This window comes from Lithobates pipiens, unplaced genomic scaffold, assembly GCF_037356315.1.
Source record: "Lithobates pipiens isolate NorthernLeopardFrog02 unplaced genomic scaffold, aLitPip1_a1.2 Scaffold_27, whole genome shotgun sequence".
Lineage (NCBI taxonomy): Eukaryota > Metazoa > Chordata > Amphibia > Anura > Ranidae > Lithobates > Lithobates pipiens.
This window is the reverse complement of record NW_027507788.1, coordinates 209,628,832-209,655,965: the sequence shown is the minus strand read 5'-3', so window position 1 is coordinate 209,655,965 and position 27,134 is coordinate 209,628,832. Positions and strand designations below refer to the sequence as shown.

The 27,134-nt window shown below is 44.3% G+C and overlaps 1 protein-coding gene across 3 annotated transcripts in view; it reads left to right on the top strand.

Moving 5' to 3' along the window:
• Nucleotides 1–27,134, top strand: part of PKNOX2 (PBX/knotted 1 homeobox 2) — a 701,154-nt gene that overhangs the window by 530,911 nt on the left and 143,109 nt on the right. For all 3 annotated transcript variants that reach the window (XM_077458198.1, XM_077458196.1, XM_077458197.1), the window contains one exon: nucleotides 23,086–23,222. In XM_077458198.1, coding sequence (XP_077314324.1) covers nucleotides 23,086–23,222 — 137 coding nt within the window. The remainder of the gene's footprint in view (nucleotides 1–23,085; nucleotides 23,223–27,134) is intronic.

Here is a 27,134-nt window from a genome sequence, read left to right as displayed (position 1 = left end):
CATCTTTGCGCTTGGCATTCATTTCCATTTTTCGCCCCAAAGCTGTTCTTTTTTAATTCTTCAGCACTTATACACAATCTTCTTCTAAATTATGCAATAATAGAAGTATTGATCTTGTTCCATGGGTCTCTCCAATGTTTTCTGGCACGGTTATTGATGACAGCTGTGCTTTAATATTATGTATTCCTAAGAACCTTGCTATTTGGCATTTGATGTCTTGTCAGCCTCTGAAAGTCATTATTGCCCAGCTAGTTTCTCCCACAGTTCGCTTTTTTTTTTTTGCAAAGACAGACATATCAGAATTTCTAGTCAGCCTTTTAATAATCTTAATCGACATAGGAGCTCTACAGCTGCTGACCATACCGGGGTCCACCACGGCTGAAATTACCTTCCTGCTGATTCCTGGAATTTGCTGACCTAACTCTGGAGATCACTATCACCACAATACACTACAGCTGATAAAATCTATATTTTTTTTTTGGTTTTCTTTAAATTGGATAATTTTTTTATTAGATTTTTCAGTTTTACAGACAAGCAGAGAAAAAGGGAGGAAGAAGAAACAAAGGAAAGAGATATATATATGAAGCAAAGACAGAAGAATCATTGAACACTCGTAGAGCAGAGTTGCCGATATATAGAGCGTTTCTTCACCTCCGCAGTCGTAGAATCCTTTGAAAGTATGCAAAATTTCAGAGCACCTCGGTCTAAAATGTAAAAATATACAGTAAATGTTTCTCGTCAATGGAAAAAATCTGAGCCGGGGACAATGCACACAACCGCTTGAATGAAGGAGCCCCTCATCCCATCAAAATCCTCCTTCATGTTCCTCCATCACATCAGAGTCTCCCATATACACAGAGCTTGCCTATACAAGAGAGCCCCATCACATCAGAGTCCCTCCCATCACTGACCCCTCCGATCACACAGTCCCTCCATTACAGAGCCCCCCCCCCTAACCACATAGACCCCATCACAAAGCCATCCGATCACACAGTCCCTTCATTACAGAGCCCCCCTAATCACATAGACCCCATCACAAAGCCATCTGATCACACAGTCCCTCCATTACAGAGCCCCCCTAATCACATAGACCCCCATCACAAAGCCATCCGATCACACAGTCGCCCCATTACAGAGCCCCCCTAATCACATAGACCCCATCACAAAGCCATCCGATCACACAGTCCCTCCATTACAGAGCCCCCCTAATCACATAGACCCCATCACAAAGCCATCCGATCTCACAGTCCCTTCATTACAGAGCCCCCCTAATCACACAGACCCCATCACAAAGCCATCTGATCACACAGTCCCTCCATTACAGAGCCCCCTCAATCACATAGTCCCCTTTTCACATAACCATTTATTTACAAAGCCCCCCCCCCATTACAGAGCACCCTCCATCACATAATCACCTTATCACAAAGCCCCCCCCCCCCCATTACAGAGCCTCACAATCACAATATACCCCCATCACAAAGCCACCCAATCACACAGGCCCTCAATTTCAGCCCTCCCCCCCATCACCTAGTCCCCCATCACAAAACTATCCCACTACACAGTCCCCCCATTACAGAGCCCCCTCAATCACATAGTCCCCTTTTCACATAACCATTTATTTACAAAGCCCCCCCCCATTACAGAGCACCCTCAATCACATAATCACCTTATCACAAAGCCCCCCCCCCCCATTACAGAGCCTCACAATCACAATATACCCCCATCACAAAGCCACCCAATCACACGGCCCCTCAATTTCAGCCCTCCCCCCCATCACCTAGTCCCCCATCACAAAACTATCCTACTACACAGTCCCCCCATTACAGAGCCCCCTCAATCACATAGTCCCCTTTTCACATAACCATTTATTTACAAAGCCCCCCCCCCATTACAGAGCCCCCTCAATCACATAATCCCCTTATCACAAAGCCCCCCCCCCCATTACAGAGCCTCACAATCACAATATACCCCCATCACAAAGCCACCCAATCACACAGGCCCTCAATTTCAGCCCTCCCCCCCATCACCTAGTCCCCCATCACAAAACTATCCCACTACACAGTCCCCCCATTACAGAGCCCCCTCAATCACATAGTCCCCCCATCACAAAGCCATTCAATCACACAGTCCCCCCTTCAAATAGGCCCCCGATCACACAGCTCCCCCCCATCTCAGAACCTTCAATCACACAGTCCCCCATCAAAGATGCCCCCATCATAGTTACATAGTAAGGTTGAATAAAGACACCAGTCCATCCAGTTCAACCTGAGTGAGTGTCTACAATTGTCCCCATCCCTGTACATTGCACACTCACATCAGTCCCTACCCTCAAGGAGCCCACAATCCAAGGTCCCCATTCATATACTAGGGCCAATTTTGGACAGAAGCCAGTTAACCTATCTGCATGTCTTTGGAGTGTGGGAGGAAACTAGAGTACCCGGAGGAAACCCACACAGGCACAGGGAGAACATGCAAACTCCAGGCAGGTAGTGTCGTGGTCAGGATTCAAGCCAGTGACCCTTAACAAAGTTCACCCATCACAGAACCCCCAATCACACAGATCCCCATAATAGAGCCCCTCCAAAATCATAGTCTACCCATCACGAAGCCTCCCCCAAACACTCAGTTTTTCAGACCCAGGAAGTTATCAACTCTTCCAAGTCATGGAAGCCACAGCTTTTTACATTTCTGAGATCAGCCCTGATCAGTAAATGTCCATTTTTTTTCAAATTAGCTAATACTTATTAATTATTGCATCTCTCAAAGTCAGTTTCCTATTGCAGACTGGGATGAGGAGACCCATTTTCTATCAGTTAGATTCCTTGCAACTAGTGATGAGCTGAGGTTCGGTCAGAACTTGGGTTTTTGGCCAAACCCAGGAGTAAGCTGTCATTCCTGAGTCGATTAACTGTGGCCAGACCCCCCCCCCCCCCCCCATTGGCCTAATAAAGCTACAAGGCCATATCAGGTCAATGCCTTTGAGAAAATATGGAAATATTAGGTCACTGATGCCATGGACTTCCCTACCTCTTTGTGCACGTGCAACTGCGAGGTAGAGAATCCTACGCCTGCAGGTCATTGGCCCGGTACTGACAGCGGCCTTCCCGGTTTGAGCCAAGAGCTGAACCCAAGCTCATCTCTACTTGATACATAACGCATTTCCTACTGCATCTGTTGTACCCTGGTCTAAAGTACACACGTCTTTTCTTGTTAAAAAAAAAAAGGACACATGTTTAAAGCCGGGCCATAGACAGTTCGAATCTCAGCTGGTTAAGCACGGACCGCACAAGGCAAGAAACATCCATGGCCGGTTTGATCATACCCAAGTCGATCCATCAATCAACTTGGGTACAACCAGATTTTTAATGTGATTATTGCCAATGGCTATAGCAAATAGCAATAATTGCAGTGCTACATAGTAGGTGAGGTCCATCAAGTCCAACCTACGTGTGTGATTATATGTCAGTATTACCTTGTAATAGTTACATAGTAGGCGAAGTTGAAAAAAGACACAAGTCCATCAAGTCCAACCTATGAGACACAAGTCCATCAAGTCCAACCTATGAGACACAAGTCCATCAAGTCCAACCTATGAGACACAAGTCCATGAAGTCCAATCTATGAGACACAAGTCCATCAAGTCCAACCTATGAGACACAAGTCCATGAAGTCCAATCTATGAGACACAAGTCCATCAAGTCCAACCTATGAGACACAAGTCCAATCTATGAGACACAAGTCCATCAAGTCCAATCTATGAGACACAAGTCCATCAAGTCCAACCTATGAGACACAAGTCCATCAAGTCCAATCTATGAGACACAAGTCCAACCTATGAGACACAAGTCCATCAAGTCCAATCTATGAGACACAAGTCCATCAAGTCCAATCTATGAGACACAAGTCCATCAAGTCCAACCTATGAGACACAAGTCTATCAAGTCCAATCTATGAGACACAAGTCCATCAAGTCCAACCTATGTGTTCTCCCGGCTGGGACGGCTCCTCGTGCCCCCCACCAGGAGAACACAATAGCTCCATGGGCGGGATTGTCCCATCAACACAGCCATGGAGCTATTGTGACTCAAGCAATTTTCTTTCCTGTACCATGTATGGTCGGCTTAAAGAAAGCCCAAGAACCATATTCGATGTAAAGGGATGGCACTGGTCAAATATCAATGCAGCTTGGGGCATCGCCACGGAAGGTGAATATGATCTAAACTATCCCAATCACACGTGCTGATGTTAAAGTCTGTATGCAGCTCGATATTAAATTAAAATGAGCGTGCGGTACGTCCTATATATAATGAAGATCTGTTGTTTACAGCCATGTCCCATTAGCTTCTTCATAGGAAGCCAACTAGAGCCATCTTCTTCCTAATTTCATTTCAGTTTATGATGAATTCGAGTCTTATGGGGTTTTTTCTGGGTTTTTTTTCAGTTTTTTTGTCAATTGCATGCCATCAGTCCAGCCACCAGAGTACCCCAAGTGCCATTGTGTGTGCTTAGAGCTCCCAAAGAGAAAACATTTACTCCATCAAGAGCAGCCTTCACCATCTGGGGAGGCTGAAGCCTCTGAATTCCGCACAGATTCATCAGCAGCTGGAAGAGGTTTAGGGCTAAAAGGATTAGCTGAGAGAATCAAATACCTCAGATCTGCAGAAATAGAGGAGTTAGTTAAGTGTGAAGAGTCTAATTAAATTCACATTTTACTGCAAATAAACTCATCACAGCTGCTGAATGGCAGCCCCCGGCCTCCCCGGGGATTCAGCGCCCGGTCTCATCCTCCTCTTGTGTAAGAGACGATGGAGCACCTTGGTGCAGAAATGAAGGGTCTATATGGTCAAAATCCCCAGAAAAAATTGACATTGCGAAAAAAAAACGATATTAGACATGACAAAATCCAGTGATTCTTGTATGTGTGTGAAAGCGGATGATTCTTTGTTTTGAATGCTTTATTGGCTGTCTGTTCTTCTAACCCTGCTCTGCTGTTTACAAAGGAGCTAGCTAAATTTACCTAGCAGCCTACTTTGATCTAGGAGGGTTCTGCACATACACTATATTGTCAAAATTATTGGGACGCCTGTCTTTACACACACATGACTAGGGATGAGCCCAGTGTTCGAACGGCCCACAATGCACTACGCCATCGCAGTGCATTGCTGGCTCATCATTGGCCAAGCATGCACTGTGACCCCGCATGCTTGGCCAATCACAGCGCCAGCAGCGAGGAGAGCCATAATTGGCCACAGGCAGGATTCCTGTGGCCAATTATAGCTCAGGGGGTTTAGTACACGCCCCATACTATATAAGGCCGCCAGCGTGGCGGCCTTGTGTAGTGTGTTGGCGTGCAGGGAAAGAGCTAGATAGGCAGGGACAGTGTGTTCTTTTCTCAGGCATCTGCAGGAGTTAGTGGGTGTTGTGTGCCTCCAGCGCAGTATACACCTGCATATACCCTTTATTGCTGTTGCTCTCTAATACAGGCCTCTGCAGGAGTTAGTGGGTGTTGTGTGCCTCCAGCACAGTATACACCTGTATCTACCCTTTATTGCTGTTGCTCTCTAAGCCCTTGTACACACGGTCGGAGATTCCGACGGAATGTGTCTGATCGGACCGTTTTGGCGGATATTCCGACTGTGTGTGGTGTACATCGGACTGTTTCCGTCGGAGTATCCGACGGACCAAGTTTTCCAACTTGTTGGTATAATTTTCTGACAAAATGCTCCAATCGGACATACTCCGATCATGTGTAGAGAATTCCGATCGGACAAAGTGCCACGCATGCTCAGATCAAATTCCTACACCAAAGCTATTGGCTACTAGCTTGAACGTAGCCACGTCGTGACGAAATAACGTAATCGCGTCCGATTTTCCGACAACTTTGTCTGACCGTGTGTATGCAACAGTTTCGGACAAAATCCGTTGGACAAAATCCGACGGATTTGGTTGTCGGAATCTCTGACCGTGTGTACAAGGGCTTATACAGCCATCTGCAGGAGTTAGTGGGTGTTGTGTGCCTCCAGCACAGTATACACCTGTATCTACCCTTTATTGCTGTTGCTCTCTAATATAGACATCTGCAGAAGTTAGTGGGTGTTGTGTGCCTCCAGCGCAGTATACACCTGTATCTACCCTTTATTGCTGGTGTTCTCTAATACAGGCATCTGCAGGAGTTAGTGGGTGTTGTGTGCCTCCAGCACAGTATACACCTGAAGATAGCCCTTATTGCTGGTGTTGTCTGTTGCATATCTTGTATATTAGTCTTTAAAATTAGCACTTTTGATTTGAAACGTTCGAGTCTCATAGACTTTAATAGGGTTCTAAAGTTCGTACGAATTTTCAGTCCGTTCGAATGTTCTGGTGCGAACCGAACCGGGGGGTGTTCGGCTCATCCCTACACATGACCCATAATGACATCCCATTCTTAGTCCGTAGGGTTCAATATTGAGTTGGCCCACCCTTTGCAGCTATAACAGCTTCAACCCTTCTGGGAAGGCTGTCCACAAGGTTTAGGAGTGTGTCTATGGGAATGTTTGACCATTCTTCCAGAAGTGCGTTTGTGAGGTCAGGCACTGATGTAGGATGAGAAGGCCTGGCTCGCAATCTCCGCTCTAATTTACCCCAAAGGTGTTCTATCAGGACTTTGTGCAGACCAGTCAAGTTCCTCCACCCCAAACTTGCTCATCCAAGTCATTATGGACCTGGCTTTATGCATTGGTGCGCAGTCCTGTTGGAACAGGAAGGGGCCATCCCCAAACTGTTCCCACAAAGTTGGGAGCATGAAATTGTCCAAAGTGTCTTGGTATGCTGATGCCTTAAGAGTTCTCTTCACTGAAACTAAGGGGCCAAGCCCAACCCCTGGGCAAGAACCTCCAAACCCAGACATGTCCATCGGATTGCCGGACAGAGAAACAAGATTCGTCACTCAAGAGAACACATCTCCACTGTTCTGGAGTCCAGTGGCAGCATGCTTTACACCAGTGGTTCTCAACCCTGTCCTCAAGTAGCCCCAACAGGCCAAGTTTTGGGAATTTCTCTTATAAAATAGCTGTCCAAAATACCAAGCCATTGACTCTGATTTAAAGCACCTGTGCAAGATAAAGGAAAACCTGCTAACATGGCCTGTTGAGGGTACTTTAGGACAGGGTTGAGAACCACTGCCCTTCACCACTGCTTTGTATTGCACTTGGTGATGTAAGGCTTGGATGCAGCTGCTCGGCCATGGAAACCCATTCCATGAAGCTCTCTACGCACTGTTATTGTGCTTATCTGAAGGCCACACAAAGTTTGGAGGTCCACAGCCATTGACTGTGCAGACAGTTGGCGACTTCTGCGCACTCTGAGCTTCAGCATGCACAACTCTGTCATTTTACGTGGCCTACCACTTCATGGCTGAGTTGCTGTTGTTCCCAGTTGCTTCTACTTTGTTATAATACCACTATCAATTGACCGTGGAATATTTAGTAGCAAGGAAACTTCACGGAATGGACTTATTGTACAGGTGGCAACCTAACACAGCACCACGCTTGAGTTCACTGAGCTCCTGAAAGTGACCCATTCTTTCACAAGTCTTTGTAGCAGCCATCTTCATGCCTAGGTGTTTGCTTTTATACACCTGTGGCCATGGAGGTGATTGGAACACCTGAATCCAATGATTTGGAGGGGTGTCCAAATACTTTTGGCAATATAGTGTATACTGTATAAACGGCAATAATAAAATGTACACGTACTGTATATAGCAGAAAATGTTGGTGCTTTTTCAGACATTATTATATTGTTAACCACTTGCCGACCGCTACACGCTGACATACGTCGGCACAATGGCAGCAGTGGGCAAATGGGTGTATGGGTGTAACTGTACGTTCCCTTTAATTGGCGGGGCTAGCGGGCGGTGCACCCACCACGTACAGCGCGACCGTGCCCGCAGGACCCACGATCGTGTCACGGAGCTGCAGAACGGGAAGATGCCTATGTAAACAAGCCATTTCCCCGTTCTGCCTTGTGACATGACAGAGATCACCGCTCCCTGTCATCGGGAACAGTGATCGCTGTCATGTGAGTGGAAGCCCATCCCCCACCACACAGTTAGAATCACTCCCTAGGACACACTTAACTCCTTGATCGCCCCCTAGTGTTTAACCCCTTTCCTGCCAGTGTCATTTACACAGTAATCAATGCATTTTTATAGCACTGATCGCTGTATAAATGACAATGGTCCCAAAATAGTGTCAAAAGTGTCCGATGTGTCCGCCATAATGTCGCAATCATGATAAAAATTGCAGATCGTCGCCATTACTCATAAAAAAAAAATGAATAATAAAAATGCCATAAAACTATCCCCTATTTTATAGACGTTATCATTTTTGCGCAAACCAATATATGATTATTGTGATTTTTTTTTAACCAAAAATATGTAGAAGAATACGTATCAGCCTAAACTTTTTTATATATTTTTGGGGGATATTTATTATAGCAAAAAGTTAAAAAAAATGCTTTTTTTTTTCAAAATTGTCGCTCTTTTTTTGTTTATAGCGCAAAAAATAAAAACCGCAGAGGTGATCAAATACCACCAAAAGAAAGCTCTATTTGTGGGGAAAAAAGGACGACCACGCAATTGTCCAGTTAAAGCGACGCCGTGCCGAATCGCAAAAAGTGCTCTGGTCAGGAAGGGGGTAAAATCTTGCGGGGCTGAAGCGGTTAAATGATATTGGTAAATTCCATGGAATAGGAATACATACCTTTCTGCGTATATAGAGTAAAGTAATGCAGCTGTTGGGACTAACAGAATGGTATCCACTTTTCCGCGCCCGTGCTGGCCTTCCACCGTGATGCAATCTGTACACATCATCGGTGACCAAACACGGGGAACGAATAGGGCTTTTCTTCATGACTAATATGGCTATTTGCAGATCATTGTGAGCTGTTGATAATTAGCTCAGATTTTCTCGTTATTGAGCTTGGCTCGCTCATTTGCATAGCACATTTACATAGCGTCGCTCGCTGTGTTTAGTGATAAATATTCATAGACGTGTTTCTGTGCATTTTTATGGGGAAAAAAGGTCAAATTGTAACAAATTGTATTCTGTATCTGTGCGCGCTGTTTACGCAGACAAGACCGTCTGTGACATCGGGATCACGGACATGTTACTGATCCTATTTAGTGTTAAGTGGTTTCCCCAGGTAAATATGGCTGGTTGGTTATGAGTCACCCTGAAAAGAATTCAAATTTAAAGGCATTTGTGGGAGAAAAACAAAAAAAGTAAAAACGACTTTAGTTCTGGAGCTGAGGCCATCAACCTTTTCATTGAAGTTAGCAGTGTCATTGAGATTTTTATTCTGGGATCTGATTTGTCATTTGGTCATTGCTGCCAACAATCTCTGATTTCGAGGGACTTTCCCTGATGTCCCTCTGTCCCTCACCCCCCCTCATTTGCACCTCATTTTGGTCTGATCGATATAGATGTATATAAAATACACTTTTTATCTATCAAAAAGTGTTTCCCAGCGCTAAACCTTTCATCTGATTTCTAAATTTCTGCATTTGTAACTTCCAAAAGCCAATATAAAGGAATAGTAGTGGTAAAAAAGCACTTGTGGGCTTAACCAATCTTGTTTTTTTTTTTGTACAATTCTCCTTTAAGGGGGCGTGGCCAGGGGTGTGTCCTTTGCCTGCATACTTTTTCTGATAGGTGTCCCTCATTCCCATCTCAAAAAGTTGGAAGGTATGCAACTGGAGACCCAAAACATTGAACGTAGGGTCCTATATAAAGTAGAACTTCACTCTCTCAATCCGCATTGATGACTTTTAAGCCTTATGCTGCTAGCATTAGTAAATGGATAGGTAATTATATCATATTAAGCCCTTGTACACACGATCGGAGAATCCGTCGGAATGTGTCCTATCGGACCGTGTTGTCGGATAATCCGACTGTGTGTGGTATGCATCGGACTGATTCCCGTCGGAATATCCGTCGGACCCAATTTTCCAACTTGTTGGAAATATTTTCCGACCAACTGGTTCGATTGGACATACTCCGATCATGTGTAGAGAATTTTGATCGGACCAAGTGCCACGCATGCTCAGACCAAATTCCTACATCAAAGCTATTGGCTACTAGCCTGAATGTAGTCCCATCGAAACGAAATTACGTCATCACGTTCTGAATGATCGGATTTTTTGCCAACTTGGCCCGACCGTGTGTATGCAACAGTTTCGGACACAATCCGACGGGCAAAATCCGACGGACAAATTCCGACGGATTTGGTTGTCGAAATCTCCGACCATGTGTACAGGGGCTAACTCTTTTTTTAACATTTCATCAGTTACTCCCTGGTTTCCCGGTCTAGGCAAATTATGTAATACATCCCAGGAGCCTTCAGGAAGAAAAAAGGGGTTTTCTCAGCTAAGCACACCCTCCTCCCTGCATGCCAGAGCTAAAGGCAGATGGATTCCAGGATATGGTGAAGGCCTGGCTTGCAGTCTCCGCTCTAATTCTTTCCAAAGGTGTTCTATCGAGTTGAGATCAGGAATCTGTGGAGGCCAGTCAAGTTCCTCCACCCAAAACTGCCTCATCCATGTCTTTATGGATCTTGCTTTGTGCACTGGTGCTCAGTCATGTTGGAACAGGAAGGGACCATCCCCAAACTGTTCCCACAAATTTGGGAGAATGAAATTCTCCAAAATGTCTTGGTATGCTGCTGGCTTAAAAGTTTCCTTCACTGGAACTAAGGGGCCAAGCCCAACCCCTGAAAAACAACCCCCACTCCATAATCCCCCCCTCCGCCAAATGATTTGGACCAGTGCACAAAGTAATGTCCATAAAGACATAAATGAGTGAGATTGGGGTGGAGGAACTTGACAGGACTGCACAGAGTCCTGAACTCAACCTGAAGGAACTAGAAGGGATGAATTAGAGCGGAGACTACAAGCCAGACCCTTTCGTCCAACATCAGTGCCTGACCTCACAAAGGTGCTTCTGGAATAACGGTCAAACATTCCCATAGAGACACTCCTAAACCTTGAGGACGGCCTTCCCAGAAGAGTTGAAGCTGTTATAGCGGCAATGTGTGGGCCATCTCAATAATAAACACTACGGACCAAGACCGGGATGCCATTAAAGTTCATGTGTTTGTAAGGGCAGGTGTCCCAATACTTATGACTTGCTTACAGAACTTAGTAGTCACAGCATTGACTTATTAGATGATACTTTATTAAAGAAGAACTTTACTCCTGCCTCTGAATTTTACTTTCCAAATTCCACTTACCTCTAATGCTCCTTTTTTGCTAGATAAACATAATCACTAGGCCGGCCAATCCTGTGTTTTTCTTCTCTTACCCACCATTCTTCCACTGCATGTCCCATCCCATGCCGCCATCTTGAATCTCCCATAATCAGGAGCTGTCTGTCTCTTCTTCGTTTGCACATTTGGCCCCCTGATGACGCTACCTTAATCCCACACATGTGTAGAGATGCTGTGGGTCTTGAACGAGGCTGAAGGGTCAAAAACATGATACTTCAGGTCCACAGCCGGATTTTTGATGTACCGTATTTATCCCATGAGGCTGATTACATCATCCTTGCCTAGGTGAGAAATTTGAAAGTGGGGGCTCACTAAATTTAAAAAAAGGTATTTTCTAGAAAAAAAAATTACAATAGCGAAAAAGAGAAGTGGTGGGAAGCAGAGTAGAGGAAGTTAAGTTTATGGGTGAAGGTCTACTTTAAGGCGGTGGGAGTGCCGGTATCTTAGTCTGGGTGCTGACCTCCATTGGGTAACTCATCTAGTGTAGGGATACTTCTTAGGCAGCTCTATGGAGAAGAACCAAGGTCATGGTTTGGTATTTCTTTGCAATATGACAAAAAAGATGCAAGGAGCAAAAAACGATTGTGTCCAACGTACAATTTTGTTCTTCAAAACTTGTTCAGGGAAAAAAAATCAACCCATTTCGGGGATTTCAGTTGTCCCGAGGGATAGACCTTTGAGACTAGTATAAACCGATCACCAAGCTTGCTTTCTTCACGGATTTGGCAGATCTATTCTTCAAAAGCGCTCATGTTTACCTCCTAGGTCAGGGATGGCGAACCTTGGCACCCCAGATGTTTTGGAACTACATTTCCCATGATGCTCAACCACACTGAAGAGTGCATGAGCATCATGGGAAATGTAGTTCCAAAACATCTGGGGTGCCAAGGTTCGCCATCCCTGTCCTAGGTTATTGCCCATCTTGAAATTTTCAAGCCCTGGTGAAGGGGGCCTCTTGGGAACTCATAATGCATTTGACTTTCACTGCACTCATTCTGGATAATTCTGGTGTTCTCCCATAAATTCAAATTTGAATAGAATAGCATAGAATAGAAAATCAAAGAATAGAATATATAGAATAAAAATGGAGAAGAATAGAAACAATATAATTGTTTTCTGACATTCAAATTTTCGAATAGAATAAACTTAAATTTCGAAAAGAATTGAACAGAGAATAAAAGAATAGAATAGAAAATACAATAGAATAGAATGGAATAAGAAGAATATGACCATCTTCCAAAATTCGAATTTCAAATAGAATAAATATAAATCAAATGGAATTCGAATTGATTAGAATTTTCCGCATTCGACCGATTTCAGAACCTTTGAATCAATTCGAATTGGAATAAATAAAACGAATTCCGAAAATGAATTAAACAAATCAAACAAATTAAATTGGTTGGGACTTTGAAGGACCATGAAAACTCTTTTACTATATTTTTTTTTTAATATATATTTTTTTTCTGAGTGTTCATTGTCCTTCAAAGTACTGCTTTTTGAGGAATTTTTCTTTTACATGTTGTACAAGGAATGTGGATCTGACCCTCGTTTTTCCCATACAATTAGTCCTATCTACTTTTAAAACAAATTTAATTAAACAAATTTATGTAAATACCGAAACAAAACAAAACACATTTTTTTTTCATTCTGCACCTACTGGTGGACACTGGAACTTCAACTTTCCACTTAGGGAAGCACAGCGCCACCAGCAGGTGACTCCGGTCCTGACACAACCCCTATTAACATTTGTTTCATATCAACATCTCAGGGAACATTAGTATGATGGTGATTAGGAAGAATGCTTTTTACTCTTGTGGTCATTGGGAAGAATCCCTCGTAAGAGGTGTAAAAAGAATAATGGTGTCAGTGGGAACTTATCCGAGAGGCAGAAGTGGCTCCTTACTCATGGAACCCTTTGGCACCTCTTAAGGAACCCTAGGGATCCACGGATCTATGGACGAGAAAGGCAGTTGAGAAAAGTTTTGAATATTAGATCCCAAAAATGAAATTGGCTGCCTGTTGATAGCAAAGGCATCCTAGAGAGAATCCGTAATTCCACCATGAAATATGTGACAGCAAGCATGGAAAGGTAATATTTTACTTTCAGGTAAACATCACGGTAAACCTTCAGGAGACACCATATTTGTCCTTTTAAATGTCTCACTTTCCCTGTATTTTGATCCAGCTGATAGGAAATAAAGATTTATCTCACAGCGGAGAAATCTATTTAGAGATAAACTCCGGCTCGCCGCCGTGCCGCTCTCTGAATTGGCCCCCCCAGCAGATGCATCAATGCGTCCTTCCCAGAGCTCCGTGCCGCGAGAACGTCACTCTCAGCTGGTGGCGGGGCTTGAAAACTTTGAGCTGATCGGCTCCAGATTTACATTTTCATTGCATTCAGTGGTTGCTCCTTTTATCTCCGCTGCCTCTGTCCTTTTCAATTAGACTGCCAGTAAAGGAGGGATAAGGGGGACGCTTCGCGCCGGTCGGAGGTGTGCGGGAAACTCTCACTATGAAGATTGCGCTCAGATTAGAATAATCGCCCCACATATTGCCTAACAGCATCCAGAACAGAGGGGCTGCGAGAGCAATCTGCAGGGCGCTGGGCGGTGTGTTTACTTCTCACATGTAAATACTCTCTCCAGGGACTTCTCGGGACTTATTGTAGTGACCTTGACTTCCCCGTGTGCAGCAAATGAGGATTTCTCCTTTGTGCGGTATATACAGAGAGAGGGGCGCGGTGTATACAGAGAGAGGGGCGCGGTGTATACAGAGAGAGGGTCTGGAAGGTCCTCACATATGTACTCTAAGCCCCTGTACACACGGTCAGAGATTTCCACAACCAAATTCGTCGGATTTTGCCCGTCGGATTTTGTCCATTGGATTGTGTCCGAAACTGTAGCATACACACGGTCGGACAAAGTTGGCGAAAAATCCGATCTTTCAGAACGTGATGACGTCATTTCGTTACGATGGGACTACATTCAGGCTAGTAGCCAATAGCTTTGATGTAGGAATTTGATCTGAGCATGCGTGGCACTTGGTCCGATCAAAATTCTCTACACATGATCGGAGTATGTCCGATCGAACCAGTTGGTCGGGAAATATTTCCGACATGTTGGAAAATTGGGTCCGACGGATATTCCGACGGAATCAGTCCGATGCATACCACACACAGTCGGATTATCCAACAACACGGTCCGATAGGACACATTCCGACGGATTCTCCGACCGTGTGTACAAGGGCTAAAACATGCACAGATCACTCCCATACTTACTGTATAAAGCCCTCGCTGGACCCCACCAACCTGAACAACTTCTCAGACCCATCTCATTGCTCCCATTCACCTCTGAACTTCTAGAACGCTTAGTCTTCAACCGTCTTAGCTCCTTCCTCAGTGAAAATAACCTTCTTGACCCATTACAGCCTGGCTTTCGCTCTCAGCACTCCACGGAACCTGCCTTACTAAAGCTCACTAACGATTTCCTAACTGCTAAAACCAACAGCCAGTACTCCATACTCCTACTACTTGACCTCTCTGCGGCCTTTGATACTGTTGACCACCCGTACCTTCTCAATAAACTACCTTGGCCTCCGAGATTCTGCTCCTCTATCCTGGTTCTCTACCTATCCATCACAGCGCTCCTTCAGTGTCACCTACATCTCTGTCTCCTCCTCTCCATTGCCCCTTCTGTGAGGGTCCCCCAAGGCTTTGTTCTTAGACCCCTTCTCTTCTCTATCTACACCTCCTCCCTTGGTCTCTTGATAACTGCCCACGGCTTCCAATACCACTTATATGCCGATGACACCCAAATCTCTGTCTCCTCCTCTCCATTGCCCTTTTCTGTGGGGGTCCCCCAAGGCTCCGTTCTTGGACCCCTTCTCTTCTCTATCTACACCTCCTCCCTTGGTCTCTTGATAACTGCCCACGGCTTCCAATACCACTTATATGCCGATGACACCCAAATCTCTGTCTCCTCCTCTCCATTGCCTCTTTCTGTAGGGGTCCCCCAAGGCTCCGTTCTTGGACCCCTTCTCTTCTCTATCTACACCTCCTCCCTTGGTCTCTTGATAACTGCCCACGGCTTCCAATACCACTTATATGCCGATGACACCCAAATCTATCTGTCTACTCCTCACCTCACTCCTTCAGTCTCCTCTCGCATTACTAACTTACTAACTGACATATCGGCAGTGGATGCATCACTTCCTTAATCACTTTCAGACCGGACCATTTTGCTGGCTTAAGACCAGGCCACTTTTTGCGATTCGGCACTGCATCGCTTTAACTGACAATTGCGCAGTCGTGCGACGTGGCTCCCAAACAAAATTGACGTCCTTTTTTTCCAACAAATAGAGCTTTCTTTTTGTGGTATTTGATCACCCCTGCGGTTTTTATTTTTTGTGCTATAAACAGTGACAATTTTAAAAAAAAACGCATTATTTTTTACTTTTTGTTATAATAAATAACTCCCCAAAAATATATAAAAAAAACATTTTTTTCCCTCAGTTTAGGCCGATACATATTTTTCTACATATTTTTGGTAAAAAAAAATCACGCTAAGCGATTATTGATTGGTTTGCGCAAAAGTTATAGTGTTTACAAAATAGGGGATAGTTTTATGGCATTTTTATTAATAATTTTTTTTTTTTACTAGTAATGGCAGCGATCAGCGATTTTTATTGTGACTGCAACATTATGGCAGACACGTCGGACATTTTTGACACGTTTTTGGGACCATTGTCCTTTATACAGCAATCAGTGCTATACAAATGCACTGATTCCTGTGTAAATGACACTGGCAGTAAAGGGGTTAACCAGGGGGTGGCAGTGTAGGGGTTAAGTGTTCCTAGGGGCATGTTACTAACTGTGGGGGGGCTGGGCTTTGTGTTAGTGAACACTGATCTCTGCTCCAATCACTTGGAGCAGAGATCAGCGTCATTTGTTGCTAGGTAGAACGAGGTGATGCTGTTTACAACGGCATCTCCCTGTTCAGCCTCCCCTTGAGACGATCGCGGGTATCCGCGGGACCCGCAACCAGACTCACGGGGGTCCCGACCAGCACGCGAGTGCGGCACCAGCGGCGCGCACGCGATGGCAGGGTGGCATATTGAAATGAACGTACCTGTACGCCAATATGCCTGCCCATGCCATTCTGCCGACGTACAGCTATTAATATTCCTTCCCCCACCTGTGCCCTCCTCCATGACTTTTCCATCAAAATCAACAATGCAACCTCACGCCCAGGTACTAGGTGTAATCCTAGACTCTGACTTATCATTTCAGCCCCAAGTCCAAACATTGTCAAAAGTTTGTAGACTTGACCTCCATAACATCTCTAAAATGTGCCCCTTTTTAACAAATGAAACCACCAAGCTCCTCATTCACTCCCTTGTTATCTCTCGTCTCGACTATTGCAACTCCCTTCTCATTGGCCTGCCTCTCAGTGTCTGCCAACCCTCTCCTCCAATCCCTTCTTTCACATATACATAGTCTTCAGGTGATGCCACTCTGTGATGCCTCTTAGGACGAAAGGCTGCTTGTTTCATCCCTAATGCTATAACACTGATATACCTTTATATGCATTATGATATCGTCACTAGCTGTTGAGACAATGGTAGCTCACACAACATTTTCTGCCTTGTCTTTTGCATTTTGCAGGGTTAGATGTCGGCTGGGAGTTGTGCGGTGTCTGTGCCTTGCCTCCCGGGGACCACAATCCCCTCCTCTCGCCTCGAGGGGGTGGTCTGTTGGGGGGGGGGTGCAGACGTTGTTGACCCCTGCTCTGTTGGGTTCCTTAGCTATTATCTCCTCAGATTTACTGTTAATGCCGTATGCATACCTGTTTTATGTTAACTCATCTTGTCCGGGGTGGTTGGGGTGGGCTGGGGATGCTCTCCTGAAGCCTGGTCTGACTGCTCCCCCATGTACGCCATAGCACGCTTACTCGGCGATAGTCGGGGAGTGTGTTTTTTCTTTTTTTGTTTAACAATTGGCGGCTGACAATTTTAGTATTAAGGAATAGTGACGGACAGGGGCGGACTGACCATTGGGCCACTTGGGCACTGCCCGAGGGCCCCGAGCCATAAGGGGGCCCCATCAGGGTTGCCAGCCTCAGTAAAACCATGGGCAGTATGTAAAAATCTGTGGTTTTTTTACATCTGTCTCTGAAATGTCCCTTACCGACATCCTTTTGGTCTAAAAATCCTGAGATTATAGCTGCCCCACCTCTCCAGTATCTTCTCAGCCAATAGAAACATGTCTGTGTATACTGTGTGTACATGTATTTGTATACTGTGTGATTGTATACTGTGTGTGTGTATACTGTGTGGCCCCATAATCTCGGATTGCCTGGGGGGCCCCATAATCTCCTATTGCCCGGGGGCCCCATAATCTCCTATTGCCCGGGGCCCCATGAGTTGTCAGTCCACCCCTGGTGACGGACTTTACCTCCGTCCTTCACTCCTCTTCCTTTTTTAAATTTTCTTTTATTTTACACCTTATTTTTTTTCTGTCTAAAACCCTCCCCCCCCACAATTGGCAATGGTTTAACTAAAGATTATCTCCCTAAATGCTAAGGGTCTCAATATACCCGATAAGAGAAGAATGCTGTTGCATGATCTGAAGTTCTCTCATGCTGATGTAGCATTTATACAAAGGATGACAAACTACCTATACTGAAAAATAGACACTACCCCCTGACCTATCACTCTACTAACAGATGCGCTAAATCTAAGGGTGTTTCTATCCTACTATCTAGTACAATCACATGGACCTGCCGTGAGACTATGTTGGATACAGAGGGACGTTTTGCTTTTGTCAAGGGTCTCATCAGTGGGGTGCAACTGACACTGGCAACAATCTATGTGCCCAGTGATCACCAGGATATCTTCGTCTGTAATGTCTTAACCAAATTGTTAGACTTTAAAGAGGGGCATTTGATCCTCAATGGAGACTTTAATGTCCCACTGACCCCTGCAGTTGATACCTCTTCAAGGTTCACCTTGGTAGGATTATTGATTGGTGCCGTCACCACTGCTCCAAGCTTTGGGTACAGATAGAGCAGTCTCAAAGTAGCATTCCGCTGAAGGGAGCTCTATGGTGTTTCGACCATATAAATCCCTCTTTGAAATCTCACCCTCTACTGGGTACGACACTCCTGATAAGCTCACAGGTTAGCAGAAAGAATTCCCTCACTTCTCCAGACTCCCCATTGCTCCCTATTATGGGAAACCCAGGGTTTCCCTCCTGGTCTTGACCCCAACACACTTCAAACTATGCAACAATTAGGTAGAGTTCAGGCATCCCATTTTTTAAAGGTCGGAGGACCATGGCCTTCCATAGAAGTGTTGAGGAACGCTATGGGCCACTTTCAACTGCCCTTCAGGACAGCACTCCAATTGCGGCATTTCCTCAAAGATCGTCAGTGCAACAATTAGGTAGAGTTCAGGCATCCCATTTTTTAACGGTCGGGGGACCATGGCCTTCCATAGAAGTGTTGAGGAACGCTATGGGCCACTTTCAACTGCCCTTCAGGACAGCACTCCAATTGCGGCATTTCCTCAAAGATCGTCAGTGCAACAATTAGGTAGAGTTCAGGCATCCCATTTTTTAAGGGGGAGGAGGGGACCATGGCCTTCCATAGAATTGTTGGGGAACGCTATGGGCCCCTTTCAACTGCCCTTTTGGGCAGCACTCCAATTTCGGCATTTCCTCAAAGATCATCAGTGCAACAATTAGGTAGAGTTCAGGCATCTCATTTTTTTAACGGGGGGGGGGGGCGGGCCATGGCCTTCCATAGAAGTGTTGGAGAATGATACGGGCCCCTTTCAACTGCCCTTCTGGACAGCACTCCAATTGCGGCATTTCCTCAAAGATCGTCAGTGCAACAATTAGGTAGAGTTCAGGCATCCCATTTTTTAACGGGGGGGGGGGGGGGGGGCGACCATGGCCTTCCATAGAAGTGTTGGGGAATGCTACGGGCCCCTTTCAACTGCCCTTTTGGACAGCACTCCAATTGTGGCATTTCCTCAAAGATCATCCACTGACGATCTTTGAGGAGTATTGCTCTGAGAAAGGCACTCTCACACAGGTCCTATCCAAAACATACTCCCTACTGAAATGTCCGACCACATAACCACACTCACTGTTTGTAGACAAATGGGAAATAGAAGTGCAACGTAAATTCTACAACATATTCTCATATTCTCGCTAAAATCCTTGGTCTGTACATAAATTCAAGAGACCAACTATAAACTTTTAACGAGGTGGTACCTAACTCATCACCTCTTACATAAATACTACCCTGCTACTAGTGACCATTGCTGGAGATGCCTAGGGGATAGAGGGACGTTGCTTCACGTATTCTGGTCATGTCCTAAATTGACCCATTTTTGGGCGACAGTTAGAGACGTTACTCAAACATTCACAGAATACAAGATTCCTGGTAATCCACCCTTTTTTCCTGTTGCACGTCTCTACCATTTCAGCCAAACTATATAAAAAAAATCCATTGTACGCCATCTCTTGAATTCTGCAAAGTTCTGTATCCCACTCCATTGGAAGAAACAATTTCCACCAACTACTGCTGACTGGCTCCATAAAGTGAAGGATATTAACAGAATGGAGGATCTAGTTCTCACCGTGCAACATTAACAAGAAAAATACTCTAAAACGTGGGGGCTTTGGAATCAGTTTGTCCTTTGAATTCGGATTCTACCCCACTATTCGTTTTTTCACCTTTTTTTGATATATTACTGACAATGAATACATTTGCATTAAACCATCTTGCCATTATCAATAGAGGTTCTGTTCAGAATATCTACATTACTCTATTTTAATCGTTCTATGATTTTTTTTGGTCAATGCATTGTCTGATGTTATACCCGATTTCACATAATGTCTGTAGTGACCTGTTTTCGCTTGTTGTGGGCTTCAATAAATATTATATTTGAAAAAGATGAAGACGGCAGATATACATGTAAAATTTATGTAGGGAGATTAGTTTCATCTCTGTGTATCATCTGAGGCTGTTCACTTCACTGGGTAAAGGAGAGGGTTTACATCCACTTTAAGGGGCACTATGATGTAAGGGGGGCTCTGATGGGGGCCGTGAAATGTGTGCAGGCCCTGGTGGGTAATCTGATGTAAAGGGGGCTATGATAGGAATCCTTGACATAACGAGGGCTCTAAAGGGCACCCTGATCAAAGGGGGGCTCTGATAGGGACTCTGATGTAAGGGAACTCTGATTGAACCTTGATGAAAGTGGGGGCTCTGATGGGGACCCTGATATAAGGGGGGATTTGATAGGGACCCCTACATAAGGAGGACTCAGAAGGGGACCCTGATGTAAAGGGGGCTCTGATGGGGACCCTCACGTAAAGGAGATCTGATAGGGACCCCTGATGTAAGGAGAACTCGGAGGGGCACCCTGATATAAGGGGGGCTCTAATGGGGACCCTGATAGGGGGATCTGATAGGGACCCCTGATTTAAGGAAGACTCTGAGGGGGGCCCTGATGTAAAGGGGGCTCTGATGGGGACCCTGATGTAAAGGGGGACCTTGATGGGGACCTTGATGTAAAGGGGGAATCTAATGTGGACCTTGATATAAAGGGGGCTGTGATAGGGACCCTGATGTAAAGGGGGGCTCTGATGGGGAACCTGATGTAAAGAGGGGCCCTAATGGGGACTCTGATATATAGTGGCCTGTGATATGGATCCTGATGTAAAGGGGGGCTCTAATGGGAACCTTGATATAAAGAAGATCTGATAGGGACCCCTGATGTAAGGAGGACTCAGAGGAGGACCCTGATGTAAAGGGGGGCTCTGATGGGGACCCTGATGTAAAGGGGTGCTCTGATGGGGACCCTGATATAAGGGGGGATCTGATAGGGACCCATGATGTAAATGGGGGCTTTGGTATAAGGGGGAGTCTTAGGGTTATTTTATTTTAGCCCTTGAATATTTGTAATATATATAATGTGGCCCCCATACTGAAAAGTTTGGAGAGCCGTGGCTTAGAGTGATCCCTGGTCTCTCCAGGGTTCGAGGTGTAAGCTTAGGTCTATCAACCCAGACTTGGGAAAATAAAATCTGTTCAGACGTAGCTAACGCCTTACAAGTTATCTGTATAATAAGGCTTCATGCACGTTGGGCGTTTGTAATGTGGCTGTTAGGGGCATCTGGAGTGTAAACGCTAATTCATTTCAATGGCCAGAATAAATGATTATTCTGACCAATGAAATAAATGAAGGCCCCAGTACTTGATGTGCCTAAACGCGTTTCATGTATTTACACGTGTCAAGTGTTTGTTTTTTCTGCCAAAACACTTCTGCCAGAAGGAAAGGAGTCTAGGAGAGTTACCATAACCTCCAGTGTGCATGGGGCCTAAGTGATGCGATAACGATGATCAATATAATTATTAATGACAGAAATATTTACCCACCTGGATGAGATGAAAGTTAACACCTTCCTGCCTGGCCTATAGCAGAATGGTGGCCCAGCAGGGGGTTCCATTGTTCTGATTGGACGTGATATGATGTCCTTCAGAACAAGCCGCTTATGCACGCTGTCGGGGGGAAAAGCAGCGTAGCGATCGATGGTGCATTGTGTCGCCTGAACACACCGCATCTCCAGACATGGTAAAGAGCCTATGACATAGCTTTTTACCATGTGCTCAGCTGTGTCCAATCACAGCTTATCACAGTATAACTAGGAAGTGCCGGTTATCGCCATTCCTCTATTCGCGCTGACAGAGTGTGAGTAGAGGAGAGTGGATAAGCAGCTCTCCTATCAGTGCCATCTATCAGTGCCCCCTATCAGTGCCCATAAAGGCTACCCATCAGTGCCAATCAATGCTGCCTATCAGTGCACATCAGTGCTGCCTATCAGTGCCCATCAGTGCTACCTATCAGTGCCCATCAGTGCTGCATATCAGTACTGCCTATTGGTGCCCATAAAGGCTGCCCATCAGTGCCACCTATCAGTGCCCATCAATGCTGCATATCAGGGCCGCCTATCAGTGCTGCATATCAGGACCGCCAATCAGTGCTGCCTATCAGCACCCATCAGTGCTGCATATCAGTGCTTATTAATGCTGCATATCTCTGCCCATCAGTGCTGCATAGAAGTGCTGCATATCAGTGCCCATCAGTGCTGCATATCAGTGCCCATCAGTGCTGCATATCAGTGCCACCTCATCAGTGCTGCCTGATCAGTGCCTGTCAGTGCAGCCTCATGAGCACACATCAGTGCAGCATATCAGTGCCCATCAGTGATGAAGAAAAATCACTTATTTACCAAATGTTGTAACAGAAAACAAGAAAACGTTTTTTGTTTTTTTTCCAAAATTTTTGTATTTTTTTAATTTGTTAAGCAAAAAATAAATAACCCAGCAGTGATTAAATACCACCAAAAGAAAGCTCTATCCGTCTCAAAAAAATTATATAAATTTAATTCGGGTACAGCATTGTACAACCGTGCAATTGTCATTCAAATCGCGACAGCGCTGAAAATTGGCCTGGGCAAGAAGCGGGTGAAAGTGCCCGATATTGAGGTGGTTAAAGCAATTTAACGGGAAGGCCGTGTCCCCTTTATGTTTGATGTGCAGATATATAGTATGTGTGGGTGGATGGTCCCTTTAATCACACAATAGTTGAAAGCCGCAGTCTCAGCTGTGTATGCAGTCATTTCCCGCATGCAATGTTTGCTTATGACATACAATAAGACATTTAGAGCCAGATCACAATATACTAACCCTTCCTTACTTGTCTTTGAGCAGATGACGGCCACCGCTCAGCAGACTGCCAAGGCCCAGCCAGTCCATCTCCCAGCATCCTCTGCGGCAGCTAACCCTGTCCCCGGTGCTCCAATTGACCCTCAGGCACAGCTGGAAGCTGACAAGCGTGCTGTCTACAGGTACTTGAAAGATCTTCTTGCAGACTCTGAAAAATGCTAATGTGCAGCTCCACAGTGATGTGCCAAAGTACAGTGCGAATCCAGCCTCGGGCTGACTTGTCAGCATGATTCTCGTGTTAGCAGCGCTTGTCATTGCCTCTTCTTCTCTGTTCTGTTTCCCCAACAACATGACTTTAAAATGAGATTAAAGTCAGAGCTCAGATCAGCGAACGTGGCAGGTGCCGATGCTGAACATTAATGATGAGGGACGGGGAACGCACGTGATCCGCAAGGCTGAAGCTTTATATTGCTGAACAATAGGTCTGCAGACAGCTGGGTGCACCTTGGTGAATTAGGGCAATGTTTTCTGTTTGGAGAGGTCATATTGTTGGCTGATGTACATCGGGGCGTATTCCCAGCACCCTCCATTGAACAGCTAATGGTAAAATTAAAGTGTAAGCTGGTATTAAAAATTCCCATTTGGCTTACAGCTGATCTCCGTCCTTTTAACTAGTTTGTGCAAGCCAAGCTGGCCCAAATGGTCCCAATGTCTTGGGACATTAAATATGGAGATCATCTTTAAGGATTACAAGAGTAAGTGTTCTCAGGTGTCAATGTTGGACTAACGTCTGGGGTGATCTCAGGGTTTTAATGGCCCTTTTACCAGTTTTGTCAGGCCAAGCTGGCCCAAATGGTCCCAGTGTCTTGGGGCATTAAATGTGGAGATCAGCTTTAAGCATTACAAGAGAAAGTGTTCTCAGGTGTCAGTGTTGGACTAACGTGTGGGGTGGTCTCAGGCTTTTAATTGCCCTTTTACTAGTTTGGTCAGGCCAAGCTGGCCCAAATGGCCCCCATGTTTAGGGGCATTAAATGTGGAGGTCAGCTGTAAGAATTACAAGAGAGAGTGTTCTCAAGTGTCAGTGTTGTACTAATGGGTGGGGTGATCTCAGGCTTTTAATGGCCCTTTAACTAGTTTGGTCAGGCCAAGCTGGCCCAAATGGTCCCAATGTATTGGGGCATTAAATGTAGAGATCAGCTTTAAGCATTACGGGAGTGTTCTCAGGTGTCAGTGTTGGACTAAAGGGTGTGGTGGTCTCAGGTTTTGTGGGGCCCTATGGCAACTTAACTAGTTTGTATGGGTCAAGCTGACCCAAATGCTCCCAATGTCTTGGGACATTAAATGTGGTAAAGCTTTAAGCATTACAAGAGAGAGTGTTCTCGGGTATCAGTGTTGGACTTACTACTGCTATTCCTTTAAATTGGCTTTTGACATTTACAAATGCAGCAATTTAGAATTTGCGATGAAAGGTTTAGCGCCAAAAAACACTTTTTGAAAGATAAAAAGTGCATTTTATATTCAACTAAATAGATGAGACCAAAATGAGGGACAGATGAGGAGGAAAGAGGGACTTTGTTCTAAATCTGGGACAGACCCTCAAAATCAGGGACAGTTGGGAGCTATGGAAGCCTCTAGAAACCAAAGTGAGTAAGTGAGTATTTGATCACCTCTGCGGTTTTTATTGCACCGATCGCTGTATAAATGACAATGGTTCCAAAATGGTGTCAAAAGTGTCTGATGTGTCCGCCATAATGTCGCAGTCACGATAAAAATCACAGATCGCCACCATTACTAATAAAATAATAATAATAAAAATGCCATAAAACTATCCCCTATTTTGTAGAAGCTATAACTTTTGTGCAAACCAGTCAATATACGCTTATTGCGATTTTACTTTATTTTTTTACCAAAAATATGTAGAAGAATACAAATCAGCCTAAACTGAGGAAAAAAATATATATTTTTTATATATTTTTTGGGTATATTTATTATAGCAAAAAGTAAAAAATATAGCTTTTTTTTTCAAAATTGCCGATTTTTTTTTTTTGTTTATAGCGCAAAAAATAAAAACCGCAGAGATGATGAAATACCAAAAGAAATATATTCCCTATTTTGTAGACGCTACAACTTTTGCGCAAACCAATCAATAAACCCTTTTTGCTATTTTTTTTTTTTACTAAAAATATGTAGAAGAGGAATACATATTGGCCTAAACTGAGGAAAAAGATAGTTTTTTGTATATATATTTTTGGGGAATATTTATTACAGCAAAAAGTAAAAAATATACCTTTTTTTTTTTTTTCAAAATTTACGCTCTTTTTTGTTTATAGCGCAAAAAATAAAAATGACAGAGATGATCAAATACCAAAAGAAATATATCCCCTATTTTGTAGATGCTACAATTTTCGCACAAACCAATCAATAAACGCTTATTGCAATTTTTTTTTTTTTTTACCAAAAATGTTTAGAAGAAGAATACATATCGGCCTAAACTGAGGGAAAAATATTTTTTTTTATATATTTTTGGGGGATAATTATTATAGCAAAAAGTAAAAAATATAGCTTTTTTTTTTTTCAAAATGTACGCTCTTTTTTTGTTTATAGCGCAAAAAATAAAAACCGCAGAGGTGATCAAATACCAAAATTTTGTAGACGCTACAACATTTGTTAAAGTAAAAATTATTGCTTTTTTTTTTTCAAAATTGTTGGTATTTTTTGTTTATAGTGCAAAAAATAAAAACCGCAGAGGTGATCAAACACCACCAAAATAAAGCTCTATTTGTGCGGGGGGGGGGGGGGGGGGGAGACGTCAATTTTGTTTGGGCGCAATGCCGCACGACCGCGCAATTGTCAGTTAAAGCGACGCAGTGCCGAATCGCAAAAAGTGCTCTGGTCGGGAAGGCGATAAATCCTTCCAGGGGCTGAAACGGTTAATTTAACCACTTCGCTTCAGGTGGACGTCCTCGACTTTCCGGGGGCTATATCTGAATGATGCCTGAGGCCACAGACAGCATTCAGATATCGGCATTTTCAGCCGGCGATTCCCTGCACCATAAGAACGATCATAGGGGCAGTTCCGCCGATTGATCGTTCTTAAGGGCGGCGGCGTCCTCCGGTGCTTCTACTGACTCACCGCTTCCATCTTCGAGTCGGTCACAGGATCGGCGAGTCGGTCATTGAGATTTCCGGCGGACCAGATGGTCCCCGGAGTCTCTATGATCGTTCGGAGGCCAGGTGCGATGTTATGACGTCACACCCGGCCTCTGCATTCAAAACAACGGCGCCACCTTGGCTGGGAAGCCAGGATCGTTTTTTTTTTTTTTTTTTTTTATTTTAGGCTTCCCAGCCTAGAGGTGAAATGTGGGGTCTTATTGACCCCATATCTCACTGTAAATAGGTCCGATCGTCCCATATTCCTATTACAAGCGATGTTTACATTCCTTGTAATAGGAATAAAAGTAATCACATTTTTATTTTTATTTTTTTAAGTGTCAAACTAAAAAAAATGTAAGTAAAATTTACAATAAAAAATAAATAAAATTAAAGTGAGCTTGTACGCAGAAGCGAACACATACGTAAGTCCCGCCCACATATGAAAACAGTGTGCAAACCACACATGTGAGGTATCGCCGCGAACGTTAGAGCGAGAGCAATAATTCTAGACCTCCTCTGTAATGCAAAACATGTAACCAGTAAAAAAATTTAAATCGTCGCCTATGGGGATTTGTAAATACCAAAGTTTAGCGCCATTCCACGAGCGCGTGCAATTTTGAAGCGTGACATGTTGGGTATCTATTTACTCGGCGTATCTTCATCTATCACTTTATGCAAAAAATTTGGGCTAACTTTACTGTTTTATTTTATTTTTATTTTTTTTAAGCATGAAACTGTTTTTTTTTTCCTGAAAAAAACGCGTTTGAAAAATTGCTGCGCAAATACCTTGCGAGATAAAAAGTTGCAACAACCGCCATTGTATTCTCTAGGGTCTTTGCTAAAAAAAAATTTGTAGAAGCTATTTGTGCAAACCAATCAATATACGCTTGTTGCCTTTTTTTTTTTTTTTTTTTGTTTACCAAAAATATGTAGAAGAATAC